Genomic DNA, 24157 nt, shown 5'->3' with positions numbered 1-24157 from the left:
AGCAGCACACAAGCCTGAGTGTTCAGTCTTTAACCGGCTCCAGGATGGACAAAAAAAGTCTTCATATGAGAAAATATTTGTTCAGAGGTATGTAGATCCAAAGTGAAAATGCCACTTTCTTCAAGCAGTCAAACTTCACAGACAGGGAATTCCAACAGGCGATGATAGAGACCCCATGATCTGTCTTGGGTAGCCTCAAGTGTGTGACGCCTCAAGTGTGTAAACTTTGAGGCCCACAAGTCTGACCTTTGCAATTCAGTTATCTGCATTTTGAAATCCTCAACACCCATCCTCTGAAACACTGTTGAATCCATATCACTGGCAGCAGCGTTGTCTAGTTTGATTAGAATGGAAAACATCAGGCCAAAACGTTGGAAATATTGAAATCTGACAAAATTCTGGTGTGAGTTCTTGCATGTACATTTTAATCTCTGCAACACTGACGGGGCAATGTTGCATTAGTTCTTTAAGATGTTGGAAATAGCAGCAAGTTGAGGTGTCAGTGTCCTGAGGAAAAAATGGCAAGTTTTGCAACAAATGCCTTCCGTGTTTCAAAAAGACCCAGAACACTTTGGCCTGCAGATCGAGATTGAGTTTGTTTAGATGCGCGGTGATGTCAATTAGAAACATTAGTTCTATGAGTCATTTGCCATCATCCCATTTGGGGTAGTTTCAACCTTTTTCTGACAAAAAGATCTTGTTTGTATCAAGACAGTCCACAAAGTGTCAAAACCTTCACACTGTTTAACCAATTAACATTGCTGTGAAGCGGAATGTCCTTGTGTCCACTGTTCGTTTCCTCAAGCAGGGCTTGAAACTGCCCAAGTTTCAAGGCACATTGAGCAACAAGAAAATTCACAATGTTCACCACTGTAGTCATCGCCTTATTAAGCTCAGTTAGAAATCTTGGTGCACAGATTTTCTTGGTAAATACAATGAAAATTTACTGTCAGGTGGCCAATATGTTCCTCAATTATCCTTACAAAATCCCTTCCATTTTCCAACCATAGCAGGGGCTCCATCAGTTGTCATAGAAAATATTTTTGTGATGTCAGTTCTTCTTTCCTCAAAATGATTAACAAACATCTTCACTATATCTTCCTCAGTTGTGCCGTGCATAGATTTTAGGCAGTATAGCTCTTCTCAAACTTTGTCTGAGGCCCAGTATCTCGCAAGAACTGCTAACTGTGGTACATCATTTATGTTCATGCACTCGTCAAGCATAATATTAAATACCACTGCATCTTTTAATGCCACCATCTGTTTAATTTTTTCTGCCATTTCACCTATGTGCCTCGCCACTGAACTGGCAGACAACAGCAAGTCTTTTATTCTGGAGATGATTGGGTCTTTATTGGGCAAGCTATTGAACAAAATATCTGAACAACTGAGAAAAGCCTCTGTATATAATCTGTCTGTAAATGGCCTTCCATGTTTTGCAACACTGTGCAATTTTTGTAACTTCCCTCTGTGGCTTGATTTTTAATGACAGAAAAGTTTTGCTTTTGCTTTTCATACCTCGGGATGGCCTGTTTGACTTAGCCTTGTCTGCCTCATTCTTGACATTTTCAGATAAAGTATGAAAAACTTTTCATTGGACACTTGATGTGCACCAAACAACGCTTTCACAACATAGAGTACAAACAGCACAATCTTTATGTTGAATAAATCCATATTTGTCTGTCCAAGAAGGCTGAAATGAGCAAACATCTAACTTTGCTTTATTAGAAAACTGCCATTAGTTGCTGAGAATCAATTCTTCCTGCTGTCATGATATCTGTAAAAAAAAATTTTTTTTTAAATTTACTATTTTGATAGCATTGCTTTTTCTGTCCCTTCCTCTGGCTTCAGCTGCCTCAGAATAACATGAGGCTAGTGCATGTAGGGAAGCAGGAGACTGTCAAAGAGCAATCATTTTTCCAGTCCGCCCTATGCATATGTAATAAGAGTTTTTTCAGGATATGCAATACATGTCCAACCCCCAGCTTAATCATAGAATCATAGAACTGGAAGAGACCTCAGAAGGTCATCAAGTCCAGCCCCCTGCTCTAGGCAGGACCAATTCCAACTAAATCAACCCAGCCAGGGCTTTGTCAAACACCTCTAGGGATGGAGACTCCACTACTTCCCTAGGGAACCCATTCCAGTGCTTCACCACCCTCCTAGTGAAATAGTTTTTCCTAATATCCAACCTGGACCTCTCCCACCACAACTTGAGACCATTGCTCCTTGTTCAACCCCTGATGGCAGCAACTTGCCTACCTGCTACTTCAACATATCCTCCCCCCGGTCCCCAGACCATCTGCCTGCTACTTCAACATTTTTTCCTCCTTCATGGCCTCCCCTGGTCCCCAACCAGACCATGGCTTCAGCATGCTGTGGTGGCAACTCGCCCGGCTGCCATGTGTTCTAGGCCCAAATTGCTGTCTGTTCTCAATGTGGCCTTAGCCTCAGCAACAGCTGGCCTCCAATATGGCACTGGCTGCCCATAGCTTCAACACCCCCTCCCCCATCTGGTATTCAACCCACCTGCCCTCCCTTCCCAACACAACTGCGGGCCACCCCCATCAGCGGGAGTAGCCACAACACTCACCTTCCAGGAGCAGTGGGAAAGTGAGTGCTGCTGTGAAGGTGGGCGGGCTTAGATTTTTTGTGTGTATGCATCTCTGCATAGGTGCATGTTAAATGACGGTGGCACAGGCTCCCAGATGCTGGAGAAGGAAGGGTGGGGCTGAGCTCCTGCATCACATGCCAAGGATAATTCTTGCATGCCACTTGTGGCATACATGCCAGGGGTTGCTGACCCCTGTTATAGGGATACAGTAGGCCCACAGTAGTGTGGATGTAGCCTTGTATAATCTGTTGGTAAATTCATTGGCATCATTACTCTTCAGAGTAAAGGGCTGCCTTGTTAATTTCCTGCCAAACAATCCATTGCATTCTGTTGCTTATTGCCATCTGATACTTGCCTCATTCTCTAGTTACATCCTGGTGCATTAGCAAATGGCTTGGTATTTTTGGTGGTATTGGTCCGTGAGGCTGAAAAAGAACACTGAGCTGTTGCTAATGCAGCAAAAAACTCTTGTTCTGCCTTAGCCAAACTGAACAAATTTAATAGGGCAATATTAATTGGTGGCAGAGTAGGGTAATATATATGGGATGTCAGTTTAATGAGTCTCTAGAATTTTGCATTCCTCACTAGCTGAGCCCATATCATTCACTCAGCCACTGCCTAGCTGCTTCTGTAATTGCTTATCAGGCAGTGGCTTGTCACATGTGGCCCTTCTGAACACAGTTTGAACTCCTCCACAAGCCACTGTAATAATGTTCTGTGGCTTTGAGGTGTGTGCTAAGCTGCTTAAGCAGGAGTCATGGAATACTAGAACTGGAAGGAACTTGGAGAGGTCATTGAGTCAAGTCCCCTGCCCTCATAGAAGGACCAAACACTGTCTAGATTATCTCTGATAGATGTCTATCCAGCCTGTTCTTAAATATCTCCAGTGATGGAGATACTACAGTGTCCCCAGGCAAATTTTCCAGTGTTTAACCAGCCTGACTGTGAGGGTTTTCTTAATGTCCAACCTAAAACTCCCTTGCTGCAATTTAAACTCATTGTTTCTTGTCCTCTCCTCAGAGGCCAAGAAAAAATTTTCTCCCTCCTCCTTGTAACACACTTTTCGATACTTAAAAACTGCTATTATGTCCCCTCTGTCTTCTCTTTTCTAAATTAAACAAGCTCAATTCTTTCAGTCTTCTCTCATTAGTCATGTTTTCTAGACCTTCAATCATTTTTTGTGGTCTTCTCTGGAGCATGTCCAATTTCTCCGTCTTCCAATTTCTCCGTATGCTTATGAGAAGTGGTCATTTGAGTGGGACTTATTAGTGCAAGTGCATTTGGTTTAGCCTTTGAAGTGACATTTAATATTTTAAGCAAACTGTACTGTAAGCAATGCATCCCAGGCCTTAATGCCCTTCCTAGCAATGGACCAGTGTTCTCAGTTAATAAAACTGTTCATGTTTTCCATAATTTTACTTGAAGACTCTTTTAATTGATGCAGGTCAGAAATTGACCTTAAACGAGGATTTGGTCCAATACTGTTAAGGAAGCTGTGGTAATGGGTGGAATTCACAGAAAGCTTTCCTTGTGGAGTGAGGAGAGTGCACATGGAATTTCCAAAGATGCTTTTGCAAATTGTGCAAGAGTGACGTGTTCTGACCAGTGCTGCTGGTTCTAAACCTGACCTAGGTCAATACTGATCCCTAACAGCTTCTCTTTGACCTATGTGAAATAGTGAGGAAGGGGCAGCAGTTTTGTCTATTGGTAGCGCTCAGCACAAGTTAAAGTTTGAAAGACTCTCAGACTTTGTTTTCACCTTGCTCTGCTACTACCTGTTTTTTTCTCTGTTTTGTGGATAAAGGCCTTCAGTCTCCAGGGCTGGAAGGTGAGCATTTATCAGTGCCCAGCTCTTCCCTCCAAACTAATGTCTGGGTTCTTGGACAATGGCACTTTAAACAGGAACCGGCTCCATGTGTTTGATACATTAATCCTCTTGCTTGCCTGCAAGTGGACTGTGCTATCTGCCTTGCTTAATTCATAAACCATATTTGAGTCATGTGACTTTGGATGGCTCTACATCTAATTTGAGACCCCATGCCTTCTCTAATGGATATGAACCACCAGATGAATGCATAGTTAAACCCGGACCCATTCAGTTTTCCTCTGCAGCACTCATTAGGGGTGCCTGGCCCGTCTAATGAGATTTACTTTTTGTTCCCAATTGACTGCAGATAAGTGCTGTGCGTTTGCCCCGGGAACCTACTAACCCAGAGAGATTGAAAGGTTTTGGTTATGCCGAGTTTGAAGACCTGGACTCCTTGCTTCGGGCTCTGAGTCTTAACGAAGAGGTAAGTTGAAACCTGTAAAGAAATGGGGTAAAGGCAAGCTTCAGAACTCTTGTTTCCAGACCCCAGATGGCTTCACAGGGATGTTTTGGGGCCTAGTTAACAGAAACTGCACCTTGAAGTGTTCAAAGATCTGCCTAGAACAGATGGTCTAGCCCCCTGTGGTCACCAACCAGTCGATTGTGATCAACTGGTCGATTGTGGGGGCATGGCCAGTTGATCATGAGATGTTCCCAGTCCCCCCCTTGCTTCTCTCTTCTCCCCTCCTGCCCCATTCTCTCTTCTTCCCCTCGCCCCCCCCCCCCCCCAAATGAGGAGCCCGCTGGCACTACAGCCCCCGGTGAAAATGGAGCTAGTGCAGGCTTCCTGCTGTTGTGGGGAGGGGAAGAGTAGCATGTGCTTCCTGAGACAGGATTTGGTGCACAGATGTGGAACACCCCCCCCCCTCCATCCCCCCCGGTGCACTCCTGCAGGAAGACAGGTAGGCAGCATGGGGAAGGAAGGGAAGACAAGAGACCTCAGGCACTTCCCCTGCCCACAACAGCGCACATGCTTTCTTGTCTTCCCTTCCTTCCCCGTGCTCTGGGGAATGGGGGGGGGGGGGGGGGCGGGGCGGGGTTTAAAATGGTGGCGCAGGATCCAGAGGGGCTTTGTCCAGCACTACTCAGAGATCCTCATCCCTGGAGACTCCCAGGTACTAGACAGGCTGTCCCTGGCCAGGCACCCTCTAGCACCCTATCCCCTGGCCAGACGCCGCTTGCTCCTGTTCCCTATTTTCCACCCAGATTCTACACCCCCATCCCTATCCCACTCACTGGCAGCTCTGTCCCACACACTGGATCCGTCATTTTTTGCCTCACCTCAGAACATAGAGAGAGCCCACAAAATCCACTAACCCTGGAACCAGAAAAGTTAATCTGGCCTGAAGTCTTGAACCTCAGTCCTGCCTACCCTCCCCACCCCCATGGGGCTGGAGTGCCAGGAGAATGAGGTGTCTCAATTGGGGCTACATCAGTGAGGCTTGGGTTTTTTTGGAGAGGTTGTGTCTTTTTTGCATCTCACTTGTGTGGTCCCTGACTGATTCTGTGGGTCAGTGACACCTGACCCAAAACAGGTTCCCTGCCCCTCCCATAAATAAAGACAATGCAGAAACGTGTTTTTTTTTTTTTTTTTTTTTTTTTTTTTTTTTTTTTTTTTGGACATATTATTTTATTTAAAAATGAAGCCTGGCCAACAAGCCCCCGGTTGGGGCCAAGCCCCAATCTAGCCAAGCATCATAACACTCCTGCACCCCATTCTGGCCCTGAACCCTGAGCCTATCATACACCTGAACCCCTTGCCCTGAGCCCCTCATACACACCAACTCAGACTCCTGCACCCCCCACATTCATAAGCCTGTGGCTTGCTTAGCATCCCAACCCTCCACCTGACCAACACTTTCCAGGTTGGAGCCCCCTCTCTGAGCCAGCATTCCCTTCTCCACCTCCTCCTGCACCCAGATTCCCTCCCAGAGCTTGCACCTCTCACCCCTTCCCACACCCAAATCCCTCATTCCCATCCCAGAACCCGCACATCCTGTCTCAACCCAGTGAGTAAGAGCTGGGGAGCAAATGATGGAGAGGGCGGGGGCTCAAGGGAGTGGGGTCTTAGGGCAAGCCAAGATGTACCCCATTCCTTCCCCGACATTTAAAAAGTGATCTTGGGTGAGTAAAGGTTGTAGACCACTGGTCTAGCCCCACCCGCATCCTCCAGCAAAGCTAACTAATTTGATGTGTGTTTAGTCTCTAGGGAACAGAAGGATACGAGTTGACGTTGCTGATCAAGCTCAGGATAAAGGTGAGAATTGCCTGGGATAGGTAGCAGTTTTCTTCTCTGAAACTGAATTAGTCTTCCTTTGGTCAAATTGCTGACAAATTAGATACCGCACCTGTCCCCTGTTATCATGGCTGAATCTGCCTTAGCTTGGGAGCTCATGAAGAGCTGATGGCTGGCTGGCAGCTGTACCTCCCTCTGACTTAAACACTTCAAAGGCAGCACACCAGTCCTTGTACAACAAGAAGGCTGTTCCAGATTTCATTGCAGGGTCCAGGCTTTTGCACATTTCCTTCATGCTTTGGGAATGTTCAGTGACTGCTAACTATATACCAGCAACAGTAGAGCAGCCCTCCTACCCCACCTCCATGTACTGTCCTTGCCATCATATCTGAATGTGGCTGGGGCTGTCGTCCTTCCAAAGCATCTTAGTGCCATTTATGTGTTAGCTTCCAGACAACATGCTGCACTGTAGAGATGCTGCATTAATCTCAGTGCATTTCAGATCTGTGGATTTCCTCTCTGGTGCTCAGTACTTGGGCATTTGCCACACTCCTTAAAGACTTGACCTTGTAAACATGACTCTGCTGACTAATTCCCTTCCTCCTGCAGACAGGGATGATCGTTCCTTTGGCAGGGATCGTGATCGCAACCGGGACTCGGAGAGATTTGAGACTGACTGGAGGGCTCGGCCTGCTACTGATAGCTTTGATGATTATCCTCCACGCAGGAGTGAAGATAGCTTTGGAGACAGTGAGTTGGCTGAGAGCTCTCCCTCTATGCCCATCACAGTATCTAATCATTAAACATGAACTGTGAAATGTTAGCTCACACCTCCTCTTGGGTTTCTTGTGGGATCTGCTGAGGTGGGGATTTATTGGCTTCCTAGGGTGAATCTGCACTCCCCCAGATTGAGGAGCAAGATCCAATGTCTCTTTCCCCTCCCCCGTGTGCCTGTGTTCTCCTTCCTTTTCTGATGGTGTCTCCTGGAAAACTACATCCTTTGGTATCCTAACATGCTTATTTTGAACGATGCACATAGCGGTCAATTCAGTTACTGGATGAAGGCTGTGGAGCAGGGTAGGCAATACTTTTTTATGTGGGAGAGGGGGAGAGCACTCCAAGAATTTGGTAAGTAGTCAAGGGCTGCATTCTTCCATGACCTTAATGGTGGAGGTGTGGGATCTGAGATGGAGGTTGAGTGCAGAAGGAAGCTTGGGTGAGGGATTTAAGGTGCAAGAGTGGATGTATGCTCTGGGAGGGAGTTTGGGTAAAGGGGGGGGGGGGGTTGTGATCTGGGGCAAGGGATTGGAGTACAGGGTCTTGTAGGGGATATGGGTGCAGGAGGACCTGAGGGAGAGGTGTAGGAGAGCGTGTAAGGTCTGGAAGGGGATTGTGACCTGAGGCAGGGAATAGGGTCTGGGCAGGGGGTATGAATGCAGGAGTGGAGGTGTAGAGGATTTGGGTTGCGTGGGGCAAGGGTACAGGAGAGGGGGACATAGGGTTGGGGAGAAGGAGCTGGGGTGCTGGAAGCAGGCTGTGGCCAGGAGGCACGGACCTATGTGGCTACCACCCAGCAGGTCTTTGTCTGTTCAGAGCGGCTGATTGCAGGAGCCATGTGGTTCTCTAAGTGCTGGGGTTGTGGGGAGGCTTTGTGCACTGTCCCCGCTCCCAGCCCAATCTTTCAGCACCCAGACCAGCCAATGGGCACTGCATGATTTGGCTGGTGATGGGGGCAACACACACAGTCCCTACCCTGCTCATTGCGCTCAGAAGTACATGCTCTGCAGCCAGCTGCTGTGAGGGTCAGGCAGAGGTTGGGCAGACAGAGTTGAGGATAATGTGTGTGACACTTCAATACCATGGTGGCAAGTGCCTTAGACAAGCTGATGAAATACATAATTCAGCAAGTGATTGAAGGTGGGAGGAATGAATTGGGCCATGTGTAGAGTCTTTGCCACCTAAGACCTTTGACCTTGAGACAGGTGTCAATTCAGTGTCTTGACTACAAAATTAGGTCAGTGTACAACCACAGCAGTAGTTTAAAAACTGAATTAATGTCCACACTGTGCTCAGTCAGTCAGCAGTGCCAGGTTTCACCAAGCACTGCACCAATTAACTGACATTGTGGGTCACTCTCAGCTGGAGACTACCCCCACCCAAGGCTGATGACTAGAGATCTGCAACAGCCCCCACTCCGTGCCTTACCAGGAGGCAACAATAGCTCAGGCTCTCTTCCCTCCACTCGGTCCCTCACCAGCTGTTAGCCCCAGTCTTGGGCTCCGACTGTCAGCCCCACGAAGCAGCAAGTGATGTGAGCAGCACATTGTCTACATGGACACTGCATTGATCTTAACTCTGTTGGCTAAGTGCTACCTCTCTCAAGGAAGTGGAGTTAAGTCAGTGTAGTGTTGCTGTGAACTGCGTGACAGCAGCTGAACTCTGTAGTGTAGACTAGTGGTTTTCAACCAGGGGTATTGGGGCCCTGTAGCGGCCATGAGCAGATTTCAGGGGGGCTGCCAAGCAGGGCTAGCATTAGACTTGTTGATGCCCAGGACAGAAAGCTGGGACTGAAACCAGTGCCTTGGAGCCCACCACTTGGAACTAAACTGAAGCCTTAAAAATGTAGCTTCATGGGGGCCCCTCTGTGACGTGAGGTCCGAGGCCATTTCCTTGTTTGCTATTCCCTGATGCTGGCCCTGATTGATAGATACAGAAACCCAGTTGTTGCATAGGTGATGGGTCACTGAATTTGTACAGCATGTTGAGGAGGAAAAATTGTAAATCTCCAGCGTAGACCAAGCCTGTGTTCTGGGAATAGTGTATAGTCATCTTCTACTGTATGCCTTGTTTTGTAACCTCTGTGTCCCTCTAGGATATCGTGATCGTGATCGTGATCGTTACGATTCAGACCGGTATCGCGATGGCCCTCGAAGGGATATGGATCGCTTTGGTGGCAGAGATCGTTACGATGACCGTAGTAGAGACTACGATAGAGGAGGTAACATGGCTTGAGAGAGTTTCGTATGATCTAATGGATATAAAACTGCATGTTAATTGGAGTCTGTTTCTGTCCAGAGCTTTTATTAACCATTGACAAACCACTGACATTGTGTAGCTCTCAAATCTGGTGGTGTTCCCCATTCCATAAGGAGGGATGGAGTAGAGTTGCCAATCCTCCCAGTTTTCGACGGGAGTCTCCTGGTATTCCGAAGGCTACTCAAGTCAAATGAGCTCTTAGGCCCCTAAAAGTCAGGTAGTGGAGCAGGTCTAAGGGCTCCCTAGGTCTGCACTGCTCCTGAAAGCACCCAATAAATCCCCGTGGCCACTGTTGGGAAGCTGGAAGGGGTGTTTTGTGGGCTGCCCTCACCAATAAGCACCACCCCTGCAGCTCCCATTGGCTGCAGTTTCTGGCTAATGGAAGCTGCAGAGTTGGTGCTTGGCGCGGGGAGCCAACCTGAAAGCTCTGTGGGGCCAGAGGCCACACCCCAGCCCTGAGTCGCCTTTCTCCATCCTGCATCCCAATTTCCAGTCCAGAGCCCATCTCCTACACCCTAGCCCCTTGTTCTAGTCCAGAACCCTCTCCAAACTCCATGTACCAACCCCCTACCCCGAGCCTGGTGAAAGTGAGTGAGGGTGGGGAGAGCAAGCAACAGGGGGTTGGGGGCAGTGTTCCCTCTAACATTTTCTGTCCTTGAGTGGGTTGAATTTATTTTGGATGGGTTGAAATTTCTTATGTGCAGTACCAATATTGAGGTAGTTTGTGGATGTGCACCACCAACACAAACAAAAACCCTAATATATATATATATCTATATCTATATATATCTATATATATATATATATATATATAAAACCATCCATAGGCGTGAAAGAAAATATATTAAAACAAGGGATAGTTAACATGGAGCAGTGCTTACAATATTTAATATGAAACTAAATAAAAACAAAATTAACACTACTCGTAGAGTACATGTAGCATCATCCTTTCTAACAGCTAAAGCTAGTAAACACACCAAATTGCATATTATCCACACATAGCTCAACTTTAAGATGCTAAACAAATCTGTGTCAGCTAGAAATAGTCATGCTCTCCTTGCAAATACTAATACGGTATTTTCTGACACTGGAAAGGATACTGCTTTAAGTTTCATTTCTGCTTATTTCATTGTGCCCACTGGCCCAACAGATCCAGAGAGGCTTAGTTGGCTGCAGCATCTACAGGTCAACATTTCTCCTCTCTTGCTTTTTCCTATATAGTGAATGCTGCCTAAACCAGAGTGGCCTCCCTCTCCTGCACTTTGAGTGTCAGCAGATGTAATGCTCTGTTGCTCAGGAGTAATCAGTACTGCTTTCCCATTCCTCCTGTAGGCTTCGATTCCAGGGTGGGCAGTGGCCGTAGAGCCTTTGGCAGCGGGTACCGTCGGGACGATGACTACAGAGGGGGTGGTGACCGATATGAAGACCGTTATGATAAGAGGGATGATAGGATGGATAGGTGGAACTCCCGGGACGACTACTCCCGGGATGACGTTCGGCGCGATGATAGAGGTAAAGGCTCTGCTCGTTCTCGGGGTGGGAGATTTGGTAGCCTGCAAATAATGCTCCTCTTCCAGCTGGGTCTCCCTACTCTGAGCAGAGGATTACATGAGGTTTACCCTCAATCACTGTCCACTTCATCTATTGTAGGTCCCACTCAGAGGCCAAAACTGAACCTGAAACCACGGAGCGCCCCCAAGGAGGAAGACTCCTCTGTGGCCCCTGCCACTCAATCCAGCCGCGCAGCCTCTATCTTTGGGGGTGCCAAGCCTGTGGACACTGCCGCAAGGGAGCGTGAAGTGGAAGAGCGGCTACAGAAGGAGCAGGAGAAGCTACAGCGTCAATTGGAGGATGATAAACCAAGGCTAGAAAGGCGGCCCCGAGAGAGGTAGGTGACAGTAGGGCTATGTCTAGACTGCAAGCCTCTTTCGAAAGAGAGCGTCTAGACTGCAGCGGAACTTTCGAAAAAGCAAGCACCCAGTGAGTCTGGATGCTCTCTTTCTAAAAAGCCTGTTTGCTTTCAAGAGCACTTTCGAAGGAAGGCGTTCTTCCTCGTGGAATGAGGTTTACCGCCGTCGAAAGAAAAGCCACGTTCTTTCGATTTAATTTCAAAAGAACGCGGCTGCAGTCTAGACGCAGGGGAAGTTTTTTCAAAAAAACCCTTGAGTCTGGACACAGCTTGGGGGCTGGAATGCTTTCTGCAAGAGCTGCCTGAGGTCTGCACCTGATGGTTGTGTGGTGTGCCGACTGCCCCACTAACTGCTTCCTTATTCTAAATTTGGACATACTGGGCTGTTGAAGCTTAGCGTGCCTGCAAAGCTGTGTACCTGTGATAAAGCATACTGGAGAGGGGAATGTTCTCCTCCATAACACTGCGTCAGTCGGTGGTTTGGAGTAATGTTGAAGGCTGTATGTTCATTGGAATTCCAGGTGACTCCTGTAAATTTAAAAGTGGCCAGCCTTAGTATCTGACACTGAACATGTCCTGTTCGCTAAAGCAGCTGTACATTCCTTACTTATGTTGCCAGAAGATTAGGGACTTGATTTTTTCTCTTGGATACATTTTGAAAAGTAGCAGCCCTGTCCATGGGCCGGGCCCGCCCTGGACAAATCTTTTAATCTCTCTTCGTCATGTTGCCCATCCATCAAATAAGGCAGTCCATTTTGAGATCAGTAGGGGGAAGCGCAAAGCACTTCTACCACCCTTCCCAGCTTTGGGATGCAAGGGGCCCTGTGCCTACTCACTCCTCCAGCCTCACACCAGTTCTTACCATGCATTATGGTTTGATCAGATTTCCACCTTTCTATTGTAGGCATCCCAGCTGGCGTAGCGAAGAGAACCAGGAGCGATCACGTACAGGGAGCGAGTCCTCACAGACTGGGAACACAGGCCCATCAGTGGGAACAGGCCCAACCGGAAGAAGTAAGTTGGAGGACAGCATGGGGTGGCCTGGAGCTAGCCTGCCTTTGTCAACTAGTTTCCCATGCGAGCTGCTTAGCCCCACATCTGCTGAAAGCCTCCTTACATTGTAAGCTGTTTGTGAGGAAAGATCCCTAGCAGGATTCATAGAGTACTAGAACTGGAAGAAACTTTGAGAGGTCATCAAGTCCAGTCCCCTGTCTTCACGGTAGGAGCAAGCACCATCTAGATCAGTGGTTCCCAAACTTTTCGGCATCACGCCTCCTCTTTGATTTTTGAGAAACTCCCCCCCCCCCCCCCCCAAAAAAAAAAAAAAAAAACAAGCAGCAAAACTTGTTGAGCAAAAATTTCTTTATCACGCCGCTTCCCCCCCTCCCCCAGTTTGGGAACCCGTGATCTGGATCATACCTGCTAGATGTTTCTCTAATCTGTTTGTAAATATCTCCAATGGTAAAGATTACACAACCTCCCTAGTCAATTTTATTCCAATGTTTAACCACTCTTGACAGTTAGGAAGTTTTTCCTAATGTCCAACTTAATCCTCTCTTGCTGCAATTTAAGCCCATTGCTTCTTGTCCTTTCATCAGTAGTTAAAGAGAATAATTTTTCTCTCTTCCCTCCTTGTGACACCTTTTTAGGTACTTAAAAACTATCATATTCCCTTTCAGTCTTCTCTTTTTCCCAAACTAAACAAGCCCAATTCTTTCAGTCTTCCTTCATAGGTCATGTTTTCTAGACCTTTAATCATTTTTGTTTTCTAGACCTTTAATCATTTTTGTTGCTCTTCTCTGGACCTTTTCCAATTTCTCCATCTTTCCTGAAATGTGGTGCCCAGAGTTGGCCACAGTACTCCAATTGTGGCCTAATCAGGGCAGAATAGAGTGAAAGAACTACCTCTTGTGCCTTGCTCACAGCACTTCTGAACACTCCATGATTCAGGGGGGTGAGGGGAGGTCTATATGTAGAGGGTGTACATACAGCCTCCAATATCACAATAGAGCCAGTGCCATGCGAGGGCTGGCTTCCTGGCTGCGGTAGCAATCCGGTTTTAGTGGTCACTTGCTACAGCAGAACCACTTCTCAGATAACTCATGGGTAGCATTGGGTCAGATCTGCTGGCCTGATAGGCAAGAGTCCAACAGAGTTAAGAGTCCATCAAGGCTGATGACCCAGGCTACCCAGATCAAAAGAGTTGGAGGGACTGTCTAAATCACCTCCTTTTGGGCTAGGTAAGTTTGGGTAATATCTTGCCCGCCAACTGCCATCTTCTGTCCTTGCAGCCACACGAAGGAGAGAGAGTGAGAAATCCTTGGAAAATGAAACCTTCAGCAAAGAGGACGATACCCCGTCTCCCACTTCCAAGACCCCCAAGGAAGAGAAGCTCCCTCTGAAGGTGATGCCAGCGCCACCGCCAAAGGAGAATGCCTGGGTTAAACGAAGCAGCAACCCCCCTGCTCGCTCCCTGAGCTCTGACACAGAGCAGCACTCTCCCACAAGGTGAGTGTGTCTGTACCAAGCTCCTAGTCCGGATCTGATCTGTCATCCCAAGATGCATGCAAGGGCCTCCAGTTACAGAAGGGAAGTTAAAACTTGTGTAAGGATGAACTACATTCCTGTTCTTCACCAAAACAGTGGCAAATGCAGCATGCACCTTGTGTTTGAGTCTGGTTTGGGGACTTCTGGTTGGCTATTAAATGACCTACAAGAAGTAAATAGCTCTCAGTCAACAGTATCCCAGGTACATGAGAGATAATGCAGGATCCCTTATGTTGACATAATTCTTTCTTCTTCTCCCCTACCAGCAGCAGGCAGACAGCACTGGCCCTGCCGTCAGAGGATCGAATACCACCTAAGAACGCCCCTAGGAAAGGTACAGTCAGTTTCTTGTCACGCACAGAGCGAGAAGTGTTGAGAATCACTTAGCTTCATGCAGATGGAATAATCATTTTGCTCCCTGATATAGCGCCCTTTGTTACATGGCGTTAGCACTGTAGAGTTATGGGATGGTACCAGGTTTGGGAATTGCTCTTGTTCATACAGCTTGTTGATCTCAGCAGGACCAATGGGTAAAAAGCTCTATTCGGGTTCATTTAGGGTGTGTCTAGACTACAGGAGTTTTTTGGAAAAAATGGCCTTTTTTAAAAAAAACTTCCCCTGTGTCTAGACTGCTGCTGCATTCTTTCGAAAGTAAGAATGCAGCAGTATTTTTCAACCGTGGAAAACCTCGTTTTATGAGGAATAACACCTTTTTTTGAAAGTGCTCTTTCAAAAAAAGGCGCTATGTAATGCAAACTGTGCTTTTTCGAAAGGGAGCATTCAGACTGCCTGAGTGCTCTCTTTCGAAAAAGTGGCTTGCTTTTTCAAAAGTACTGGTTGAAGTCTAGATGAGATGCTTTTTCAAAAGTGTCTTTCGAAAAAAACTTGCAGTCTCGATATAGCCTGTGTCCTTAATCTGTTCCTGTGCTGGACAGTAGAGGGCAGCAGTCTCCCTTCATTGGGAGCAGCAGATTGTTCCTTCAGATTGTTTTCCTTTTGTAGCTGGATAAACATCTACTATTAAAAGGAGTGTCTGAATTCAAACTGGATTAACTGTCATGTGAAAATGTAACTCCTCAGTCTGTGGAGTTCTCTATGGTTGGGGAACGCTCACTTACTGTGCTTTCAAAGCCTCATTCCTCAGTGTTGGCTTAAATGGGTGTTGGGAGAGGGTGGATTAACTTGAATAGTGCTGACTTAATAGCTCAGGAGAACAGAGATGTAAGTTGTCTGCCTGTTGTGCAAGCAGTATCCATTCCAGTGGCCACAGCCTGTATTGGAGGCAGTTGGAAAAAAGTGAGTTTTAGAGCATACGTAAGGAGGTGCATGGGAGCTGGTTCGAGAAATAGCTCCAAAGTAATGTTGTTGACCTCCACTCCTCATAGGGAAGGCATACTCAAAACTGCTTTTCAGATCTCTGAGTTCTAGAAAGAAAACTTCATAAAATGCCAAAGCAAGTCTTGGATGAGCCCTAAAATCCTTAGACTTAATACGGAGGCTGCTTAAATAACTGAGGATCACTGAACAAGAGAGGAAACGGGAAGGCAAGGAAAAACTAGGAGAATGAAAGCCAAAGGGGCCAGGTGAATATCCAGCCCTTTTGGAGCCCATAAGGAGGAGGAGGAGCAGGTAACAAGACAGGCTGGAACGTAGGAAGGTGCAGAGGGACTTAAGACCTTGACTGTAAGTTGTTTGGGGTAGTGTTGGTTCTGTGTGCATCTCAGGCTGTCTAAGGGCTAGTGCACATAGAGGTTTGGGTAGCAGTAGGGAGAACCTGGCAATCTACTGCCCAGCAGGCTAGTGTATCTGTGTGCTGCACTACAGCTATTCAGATACACAGGTCTTAAGTGGTTGGTTGAGATTTTGCTGTATTAGAGAGAAGTTTTCATTCTCCCTTTTTTCTTCAGGAGATGAGAACAAACCAGATGAGGGGAAGGAGAGCCTTCCGAAAGATCGAAGTGGGAGTTCTGGCTGTGGTCCGGGAGACAGAGATCATTGGCAAGATTCAGATAGGTACATCTGTCTATCTCGGGATGTGCATCTTCCCTTTCCCTCCTGCATCAGCGATGGCTGTTTCAGATCTCAGCAACATTCCAGTGTCATGCACAAGCCCCATCTGGCCTCATGAGCAGCAAATGTAGAGTGTTCAGCCTGCAGCACACTGTCAGGCCTTAAATACCTGCAGACTTCAGCGTAGTGACCTGTTACTGCCTCTCTGGCAATTCTGATGCTTTTCATCTGGAGCCAGGAGCACAAAGCACTGGCTGATATAATGGTCTCATGACCCTTGTTCTCCAGTTGGGCATCAGGCAGGTGTAGTCAGTTGCAGTAGAATATGCCAGGTGGTGTTTTAAAACACTGCAGCATGTGACCTGAACGTGATTTTAGTTCTCATTAACTGTAAAGTGCTGACTTTGTGCCTGTATCCGAAGACTAAGATCAAGCCCAGTAAGTCTACCCCTGCATTCCCTAGACACCTTGTCTGGCTCTCCCCACTATCCTTGCCCCTGACCGAGGCCAGTTACCCCTCCCTTCACTTAAGTCCTTGAGTTCCTACTAAAGCATTCATACAGGTGGCTGTTATGTGAAAGGGCTGAGTCGTGCCCTTGGGATGGGACAGTACTCCCTCCAACCACCAACAGCTAATCATCTAGCAGTGGTCACTACAAGAGCTATGCAGCCTCCTTCACTACCAGAAGTAGGCACATGCAGCCTAATTCCCCTGTAGAAGATCTGTAAAGTCCAGTGTCCCTTCTTAATTGGGAGTGCCACATGCTGTGTCAGGTCAGCAGTAAGCACTGAGCTGTGAAACATGAACAGCTGGCCTGTAGGTTTCATGTGAAGTTGGCCATTTTCTCTTCTCTTTGCTTGGAACTCCTTTCAAATCCAGTGGGCAACTATTGTGGGCACAGCTGTAGCCTGGTTGCCGCCCACAGACTCCATTGGCAGCAGCTCCAGCTACATTGAACTCATGTTCAACTAAACAATCTGACTCTTGCAGGAAAGAAAGCAAGAAGGATCATGACTCGCAATCTATGTCTGAGCCAAAGAAACCTGACGAGAATACAGCTTCTGTAAGCATTTAATCTGCTAGCTGCCACTTGAAGCGCAGAGCAGCAAGTGGAAACAGGAGGGCTGGTCTTGCAGTTAAAGATGCTGAACTGAGACTTCAGAAACCTGGGTTCATTTCCAAACTGTGGAGTTCCTGAGTGCAGTCTGCTTTTCATGTTCTCTCTTTCCTAACTGTAAAATGAGGCTATTCCATCTCTGCCTCTCATGTGGGAAGATAAACACATTGGGAAGCATTTGGATACTATGATGAGGGGTATGGGGGGGCATACTTACCTAGATTTAAAATCCTTTTGTAAGTAGTGGGAACTGAATGCATTTCTCCTATAAAATGCATTATCTAGACTGAAGTGTCAGTCTGGACTCCTCGTTGTAGAAATGCTGCAGAGTAGTTGCGGTGTTACTTCATTCTCTGTTTAACCTGTTGTATTTCTTGCAGAAGTTCAGCTATGTTAGCAAGTATGCTGCTCTGGCAGTGGATGGTGAAGATGAAGTGGAGGAAGACAATTACACTGATTAAAATCTCCAGATCCTGTGCTGTCTCCTAGCCTATCGCCACTCGGGAACATAGGAAAAGCAAACCAAACCAGACGAGACAGAAATAAAACCTAAAACTCAACATCTCCTGGAGACCTTTCTTAAACTTAAAAAAAAAAAAAAAAATCTCTTGCATGCTGCTGCAGCCTTTCAAGTATTGAACTAACTGGAGAATCTCTGCAAAGTGTAGCGAGAGAGAAGTGCAAGTTTTAAGAGAAAAAAGGGTGACTCAGTGTGGCTTCTGGTGTGATTAGGAGACAGGGCCTATGCTCTAGAGTGGACATTTAACACGTTAGCCAGCTGGGTGTCTTGGAGAAGCCTGAGCATGTTGGGCAGTAGGACAGCTAATTAAGGAAGAACTGGCTTTTCTCCTTTTTCTTGCTAGCCTAAATGGATGAATTCTACAATGTTACCTTAATAAATGATCACCTTGAAGGTAGGGTGTCTGGTCCATGAGGTTATTCTAGCTTCCTTCCTTTCTTAAGCTGCCAGCTCTCCTTCCTTTGCAAAGTCCAGTGCAATAGAAAGCATTACTCAGTGCACGCGGGATGGAGAAGAGTCTTACTCTCCTAACAGTGAAGGACGGGATGAGATGTTTAAGGGGAGGTGGTGTTCAACTGTGCCCATCTCTGGGAAATGAAAACCCAGAATACACACAAGCTTTGAATCCTGGCACTCTTCTCTGAAAGTGATGGACTAGGGCAGGCCAGTTTAGCACGAAAGAACAAGCAGGCTTGCCAGTGAATACAAGCACCACCCCCTGGGCAGTGGAGAATACCAGACCTCTGTCAGTTGGAAAAGAGCTAGGCATGCTAGTGGGGTTCTGAAAGTCCTGCCTGTGGAGGCACAAATACTCAACTCCTCCCTCCTCTGAGCCCTGCTGGGGCTGACCAATCACATCTCCCTTAAAATCTCTTCATCCCTCCTTAGCTACCTTCTTCCCACCTCTTTAATCACCTGGTGTTACCTCCTCCCCCTACTTTTAAATAGCCACCCCCTCCTTGACTGAGAGCTCCCTCTTCAGATTGGACATGTAGAGCAATCAAGATGCTCAGGAGGACATGCAAAATAGTCTCATGGCTGTCTGAGTGCAGGGAGCAGGCCGCATTTCTGTGCTTCTAGAATGTGTTCCTGCCCTTTGTCCTCTGCTTGGACAAGCAGGCAGACAGTACTGGTAGCATAGATCCTTGTGCAGGAAATACCTGACCCAAACTTCCACTGAGGAGAGATTCTCCAGTCCCTAAATATCCACTGGCCTGAAACTTGCAAGGTGTTAGTCAAATTTTAAAATTTTAACCATTTTAATGCACCCTCACTAGATTTCCTGAGCTGATGGCAGAGTTGTGATTTCATGGCATTGTCTAGCCAGTAGGAGGGTTTCACTGCCTTCTAAAGAATCTGGTTCTCAAAAAGAATCTGTTAATGGTGTAGCATAAGTGGATTACAAGACTACAGACAGCACTCACTTAACTTATAAGGTGTGTGCACCCATTCAGCATTCATCATCTTTTTTCCTTATTTGGGGGTAGAATTGCCCAAATGCTCATGACTTGGAACTGTTTCTCTTCGGTCAAACCCAGCAAAGCACAGCTCTCTGCATCATGCACTGGATTTGATGCATTGTTGTACAACTGCAGGTGGTTGGTTATTTCAGTGACTTTTAAGCTAGTTTTTTTAAAAATGAAATCTGAGGTGTCAGCACATACTGTGGGCAGGACAACAGGCCCGTGCTTCAACAAGTATGGCAGGAACAGCAGAGCTGGATTTCAAACACAGTATTGCATAGGTCTAGATAACACAGGGGCTGTACCTGAGAGAACGATCACTAAATTGCATCTGAATAAAGCATTCTCTCTCTCCACCCCCACTGCTGTTGGGACAGGGTCACGCTGATTGAGTTGCGTTTTACACATTCTGAAGACATGTAAAATTTGTACAAAAATATCTTCTATGAAAATGATTTGTAATCTGTAGTGGACTTCCTGGGAGATGTCTTTTATTATGTAAAATCCCCTTTTTTGGTTTTTGTTTTGTTTTGGTTTTTTGTTTCCTCCAAATAAAACTAATCTTTAAAACAGCCACTAATGGCCAAATCGTTTGCAAGTCTCACATTTCTCCATTTGCAGTTAGAGCCTGCAATCCTGCCCTCTGAGCTCTTCCCTTGGTACCATCTCTTCAAAACAGACTGGATGGTTCTGAAACATTCTCTGTGGAAACATCCACACCAGCTTCTAGTCTTCACTAACGAAAATTTCTTCAGGACCAGCAGAGCAGGAATCTTGCCTGGTTTGGTGTAAGAAGAGTAGGGGGTGTCTGCATTAGTCTCCCTCTTAATTTGTTACTCTGGCTGTATAAAATCACGGCTGCCTTGGTCATCTTGTGCTAATGTTTGGAAGCCACAAGAGGGAGGCCTTTGCCATCTTTGCTCAAATTCCTTACAGGGGTCTTGGTTTGTTCCCAAAGAAACTGTGAGGCCTCTTGCTGATGGCACTATCCCTTTCTCACTTGAACTTGCTGCTTTACAATGAAGAGGAAGATATGGTATAAGACCAGTGTGGAATTCAAGTTTCCCTGATTTGAGATCAATCACTTGCTTTGCACAACAAGAGCCAGAGGGTGAAACTGAGTCAGCTGGAACTGTTAGCATGGAAGGCCCTTGCAGGCCAGGCTTTGTATTCAATGCTGCCCCAGGGCTGACAGTGGGTGTGTTGACAGTCTGATCTGGATTGCATAATTTGGGTTATGCTCAAGGAGGCACGGAATCCAGTTTGTGTTCTTGCTCTGTTTGGTTGTGCAAGACACAAGTGGTAAAACTCAGTGGCCACTGTAGTCCGAAGCCAAGCCAAAGCTGAACGTGATGTCATATTTATGTAAGAGCAGACTCCCCTCCCATCTGCAGTGATGGAACCAAACCTGCTTTTGAGGAAGTTTCATCTATCTATCTTCACTCCTCCCTCACTAAGGCCTGGCTTCTGTGCTGGTGCCACTGCCCAGAGCTATCAGACAGTCCTTGATCCTTTTCATCCGCAGTGATGTGCTGCTGCTGGAGGCAGTCGAAGGGCTTGGCATTTGGTGGGTGTTCCCCTGAGCATACTGCTGGTCTACTTCACTCAAGGGTCCAAGAATGCTCCAGGGCCTACTTCCCACAAGGCACTCTGCCCTGGTGGATCGTGTTTGGCTCGTATCTCTAAGATTTCATTGGTCTTTGGTCCTTTCTTGATTTCTTCTCCCCCCCACCCCCCTTCCTTGAGGCTAGCATTTGGGAGTTAGTGGGTGCAAACCCCTTGGGTCAAATCCCCAGCCTTGTTTGTGTCAGCTAATCCCCCTGGCAGCTGAATTGAGGGTGGGCATTGTAGGGGGAGGGTCTGCCCAGGTGTTGCCTCTTGGTTTGCCTGCATATGTGCCTCCAAAGGGAGGCAGTGTTCTCCGTTCAGTCCCTTTTGCCTTCCCATGTCTGTTCTGCACTATTCACAGGTGTGTCAAAGCTATTCATGACCCCCAAAGTCAGCTTTTGCTACTCTCACAGGCTGGCTACAGCAAACTTTGTCCTGGGCCTGTAAAGTCCCAAGGTCAAAGCAGCCAGCTGCACATTTCAAGATGTTCTGAGCCGCTACAAATCCCATAGCCATTAGTGGGAGCTCAACACCTTTAGACATCAGCATGGTTTTATTTAGGTGCTTCAATAAATCTTGCATTAGTCACACCTTCCCCAACTGACGCTTTCCCTGCACAGTTGCCTGGATTTATCTAAAGCCAGGGTCTCAGTGGGCTAACCCAGTTAAGGCACATCCATTTCATAGCCAAGGGTTCACAAAAGAGCCATGTGGCCATTGCTAAAACAATTTAAACTGCAGCTATCCTTCAGTGTTTCAAAATTGATCCACAGCTGGCTGGCCGACAGCGGTTCGGTTGGAGTCAGTCATCTCTGAACTGCCCTGAGCTCGTGCAAATCAGATATAAATAGCGAAGCCTTGTCCAGTAAAGAATTGACTAAGGGCTGCTCCATGATAGAAAATTCGAGCAACCCAACTGCATTCAGCGTGGGCATGAAAAATCCACAGCCCTGAGCAGCAGAGTTAAGCTGACATACTGAACTGCTACAGCTCCTCTTTGAATGGGCCAACAAGCAACCACCAGTGGGGTTTTGCATCTGTAACTGGTGTGGCTTAGTTGCCGCATTGGAGCAAATGAACAAAGTCCTCCAGGCTAGACATTAGCTGCTCATGCTTCTAGAAAGGTCTAGAGAAAATGAGCCATGAGGGAAGACTGAAAGAATTGGGTTTGTTTAGTTTGGAAAGGAGGAGACTGAGGGGGGACATGATAGAGATTTTCAAGTATCTAAAAGGGTGTCACGAGGAGGACGAAAAATTGTTCTCCTTGGCCTCCGCTGATAGGACAAGAGGCAATGGGCTTAAACTGCAGCAAGGGACGTTTAGGTTGGACATTAGGAAAAACTTCCTATCTGTCGGTGGAATAAATTCACTGGAGATATTCAAGAACAAGTTGGATAGACGTTATCAGGAAAGATCTAGATGTTGCTTGGTCCTGCCGAGTGCACAGGAGACTTGCCTTGATGACCTGTCTGTTCTAGTATTCTGTGATCCTAGATGCCCAGGCTCTAGTCCTTGCAGACACTTCTGCCCTGCAGTGTTACAGGCACTGGAACAGAGATGAATTATGCTTGTGTTAGCAGCAAAAAGAGTGAGCCAGGGGTTATGCCCTTAACCAAGGCCACCTTTGCTGCTCTCCCCCATGCTGCTCGTGTGTGACCTTGGGCAAATCACTAAAAGCCCCTAAACTCAGTGGGAGAATTGGAGCGCAAAGACCAGTTTTCAATGGAATTTGGGAACCCACTGGGCTATTCAAAAGCACTCCTGGAACTTGGGCTTTGGGAAATCTGCTAGGTGTCTAATCTCTTTTAAATCGGGTCCCTAGGTTGTTTCTGGGGCTAGTCAGATATGCAAGATATTTCACTTCTGCCTGCCCCTAGTGCAAAGATGTCTCTGCCTAGTGACCTCTTCCAGCCTTTGACAACCCATGCTCTTCCTTCCAGGCCTGCCTGCCCCTCTCTCTCTCTCTCTCTCTCTCTCTCTGTGTGTGCAGATTAGCCATAGGCATGCCCCAATCCCCTGGCATCTCCCTGGAGTGAAAATAGGCTCTCTTCCCCCAGGGATGCCTGAACAATTTACGTCTTCCTGTTAATTTCCTTCTGAAGTCTCTGCAAGCTTCTCATTCATATTGGACTCTATGCAAATGGGTTTCTACAGTGAGATGCATGCTACAGAATTTAGCAGTGTTCTTGCAATGTATTGGTCCCAGGATATGAGAGACAAGGTGAGTACCCATCTGCCAGTGGGCACCAAGAGGACCTTGGATCTGTTTCCCCATCTGTAAAGCAGGGAAAATAGCACTGCCTTCCCTTGTAGTCATCTCATGAAGGACAGAGGGCAGGGTGCTCAGATTTTAATGGAGGGCCATATAATTTGCTTACAGGGTATGTTTACATGGGTATAAAAAAACCACAATTGACCTGGGCCAGCTGCTTTATAAGGCTCAGGCTGTGGGGTGAAAAACTGCAGCACAGCCATTCAGTCTTGGGCTGGGAATTAACCTCTGCTAGGACGGAGGATCCCATAACCAAACATCTACACGGAAATGTTTAACCCATGAGGGAGCTGACTCAGGCTAGCTGCCAAGCTGTGTAGACGTACCCACGCTCAGCCGTCCCTTGCATTTGAGCATCTGGTGCTGCAAGCTGTCAGCACAGTCTGGCTCTTGCGTGATGCTCACAAAACCCCAAGTTCTTTGCAGGCTATCCGAGGTCCTGAGGCTGGGAACAGGATGTTTGCTCCCGGTGCTGCCTCCTGTACATTTGTGGAGGAAGCTGGAACTGGTACCTTGGGTTTTTTTTGGCTTCCTAACTGCACTGGGCTGAGAACATGCTCGGTCTTGTCTACTTTTTAAATTATTTTTTAATAATCTTGGGGCCTGATTTTGTTCTGTGTCTTGCAAGAAAAGGCAGCCCAACTTCTGCCTTTGCTTGCACAGATTCCTGTGTACAATTCCCAAGCTTGGATGGCTTTTGTGTTACTGTGGTCATGTTTAGTTCCATGCTAACATTGCTACCTGCCCCAAGGTAACAATCAGTCTTGGTGCAGGGGCAGCACACTTAGAATCATAGAATACTAGGACTGGAAGGGACCTCAAGAGGTCATCGAGTCCAGTCCCCTGCCCTCATGGCAGGACCAAATACTGTCTAGACCATCCCTGATAGACATTTATCTAACCTACTGTAAACCGGTTCGACCCTCAGCGTCCACTATGCGCTAATTGTGGTACAGA

General features: G+C 47.0%; 1 protein-coding gene across 5 annotated transcripts in view; it reads left to right on the top strand.

Annotated features, from left to right (window-relative positions):
- The window catches only part of EIF4B (eukaryotic translation initiation factor 4B), a 36765-nt gene extending 16857 nt beyond the window's left edge, over positions 1 to 19908 (top strand). For 4 of the 5 annotated variants that reach the window (XM_075915929.1, XM_075915930.1, XM_025182527.2 and 1 more), the window contains exons 4-15: positions 4789 to 4905; positions 6684 to 6738; positions 7327 to 7467; positions 9590 to 9715; positions 11086 to 11265; positions 11404 to 11641; positions 12567 to 12676; positions 13954 to 14170; positions 14476 to 14543; positions 16117 to 16222; positions 17211 to 17283; positions 17718 to 19908. In XM_075915929.1, coding sequence (XP_075772044.1) covers positions 4789 to 4905; positions 6684 to 6738; positions 7327 to 7467; positions 9590 to 9715; positions 11086 to 11265; positions 11404 to 11641; positions 12567 to 12676; positions 13954 to 14170; positions 14476 to 14543; positions 16117 to 16222; positions 17211 to 17283; positions 17718 to 17798 — 1512 coding nt within the window. In that variant the 3' untranslated portion in view covers positions 17799 to 19908. The remainder of the gene's footprint in view (positions 1 to 4788; positions 4906 to 6683; positions 6739 to 7326; positions 7468 to 9589; positions 9716 to 11085; positions 11266 to 11403; positions 11642 to 12566; positions 12677 to 13953; positions 14171 to 14475; positions 14544 to 16116; positions 16223 to 17210; positions 17284 to 17717) is intronic. The other variant, XM_075915928.1, reaches the window with a different exon arrangement.
- The last annotated feature ends 4249 nt before the right edge of the window (positions 19909 to 24157 follow it).

This window comes from Pelodiscus sinensis, unplaced genomic scaffold (assembly GCF_049634645.1).
Source record: "Pelodiscus sinensis isolate JC-2024 unplaced genomic scaffold, ASM4963464v1 ctg94, whole genome shotgun sequence".
Lineage (NCBI taxonomy): Eukaryota > Metazoa > Chordata > Testudines > Trionychidae > Pelodiscus > Pelodiscus sinensis.
Note: the sequence above shows the minus strand (reverse complement) of the source record. Positions and strands in the feature narration are given on the sequence as shown.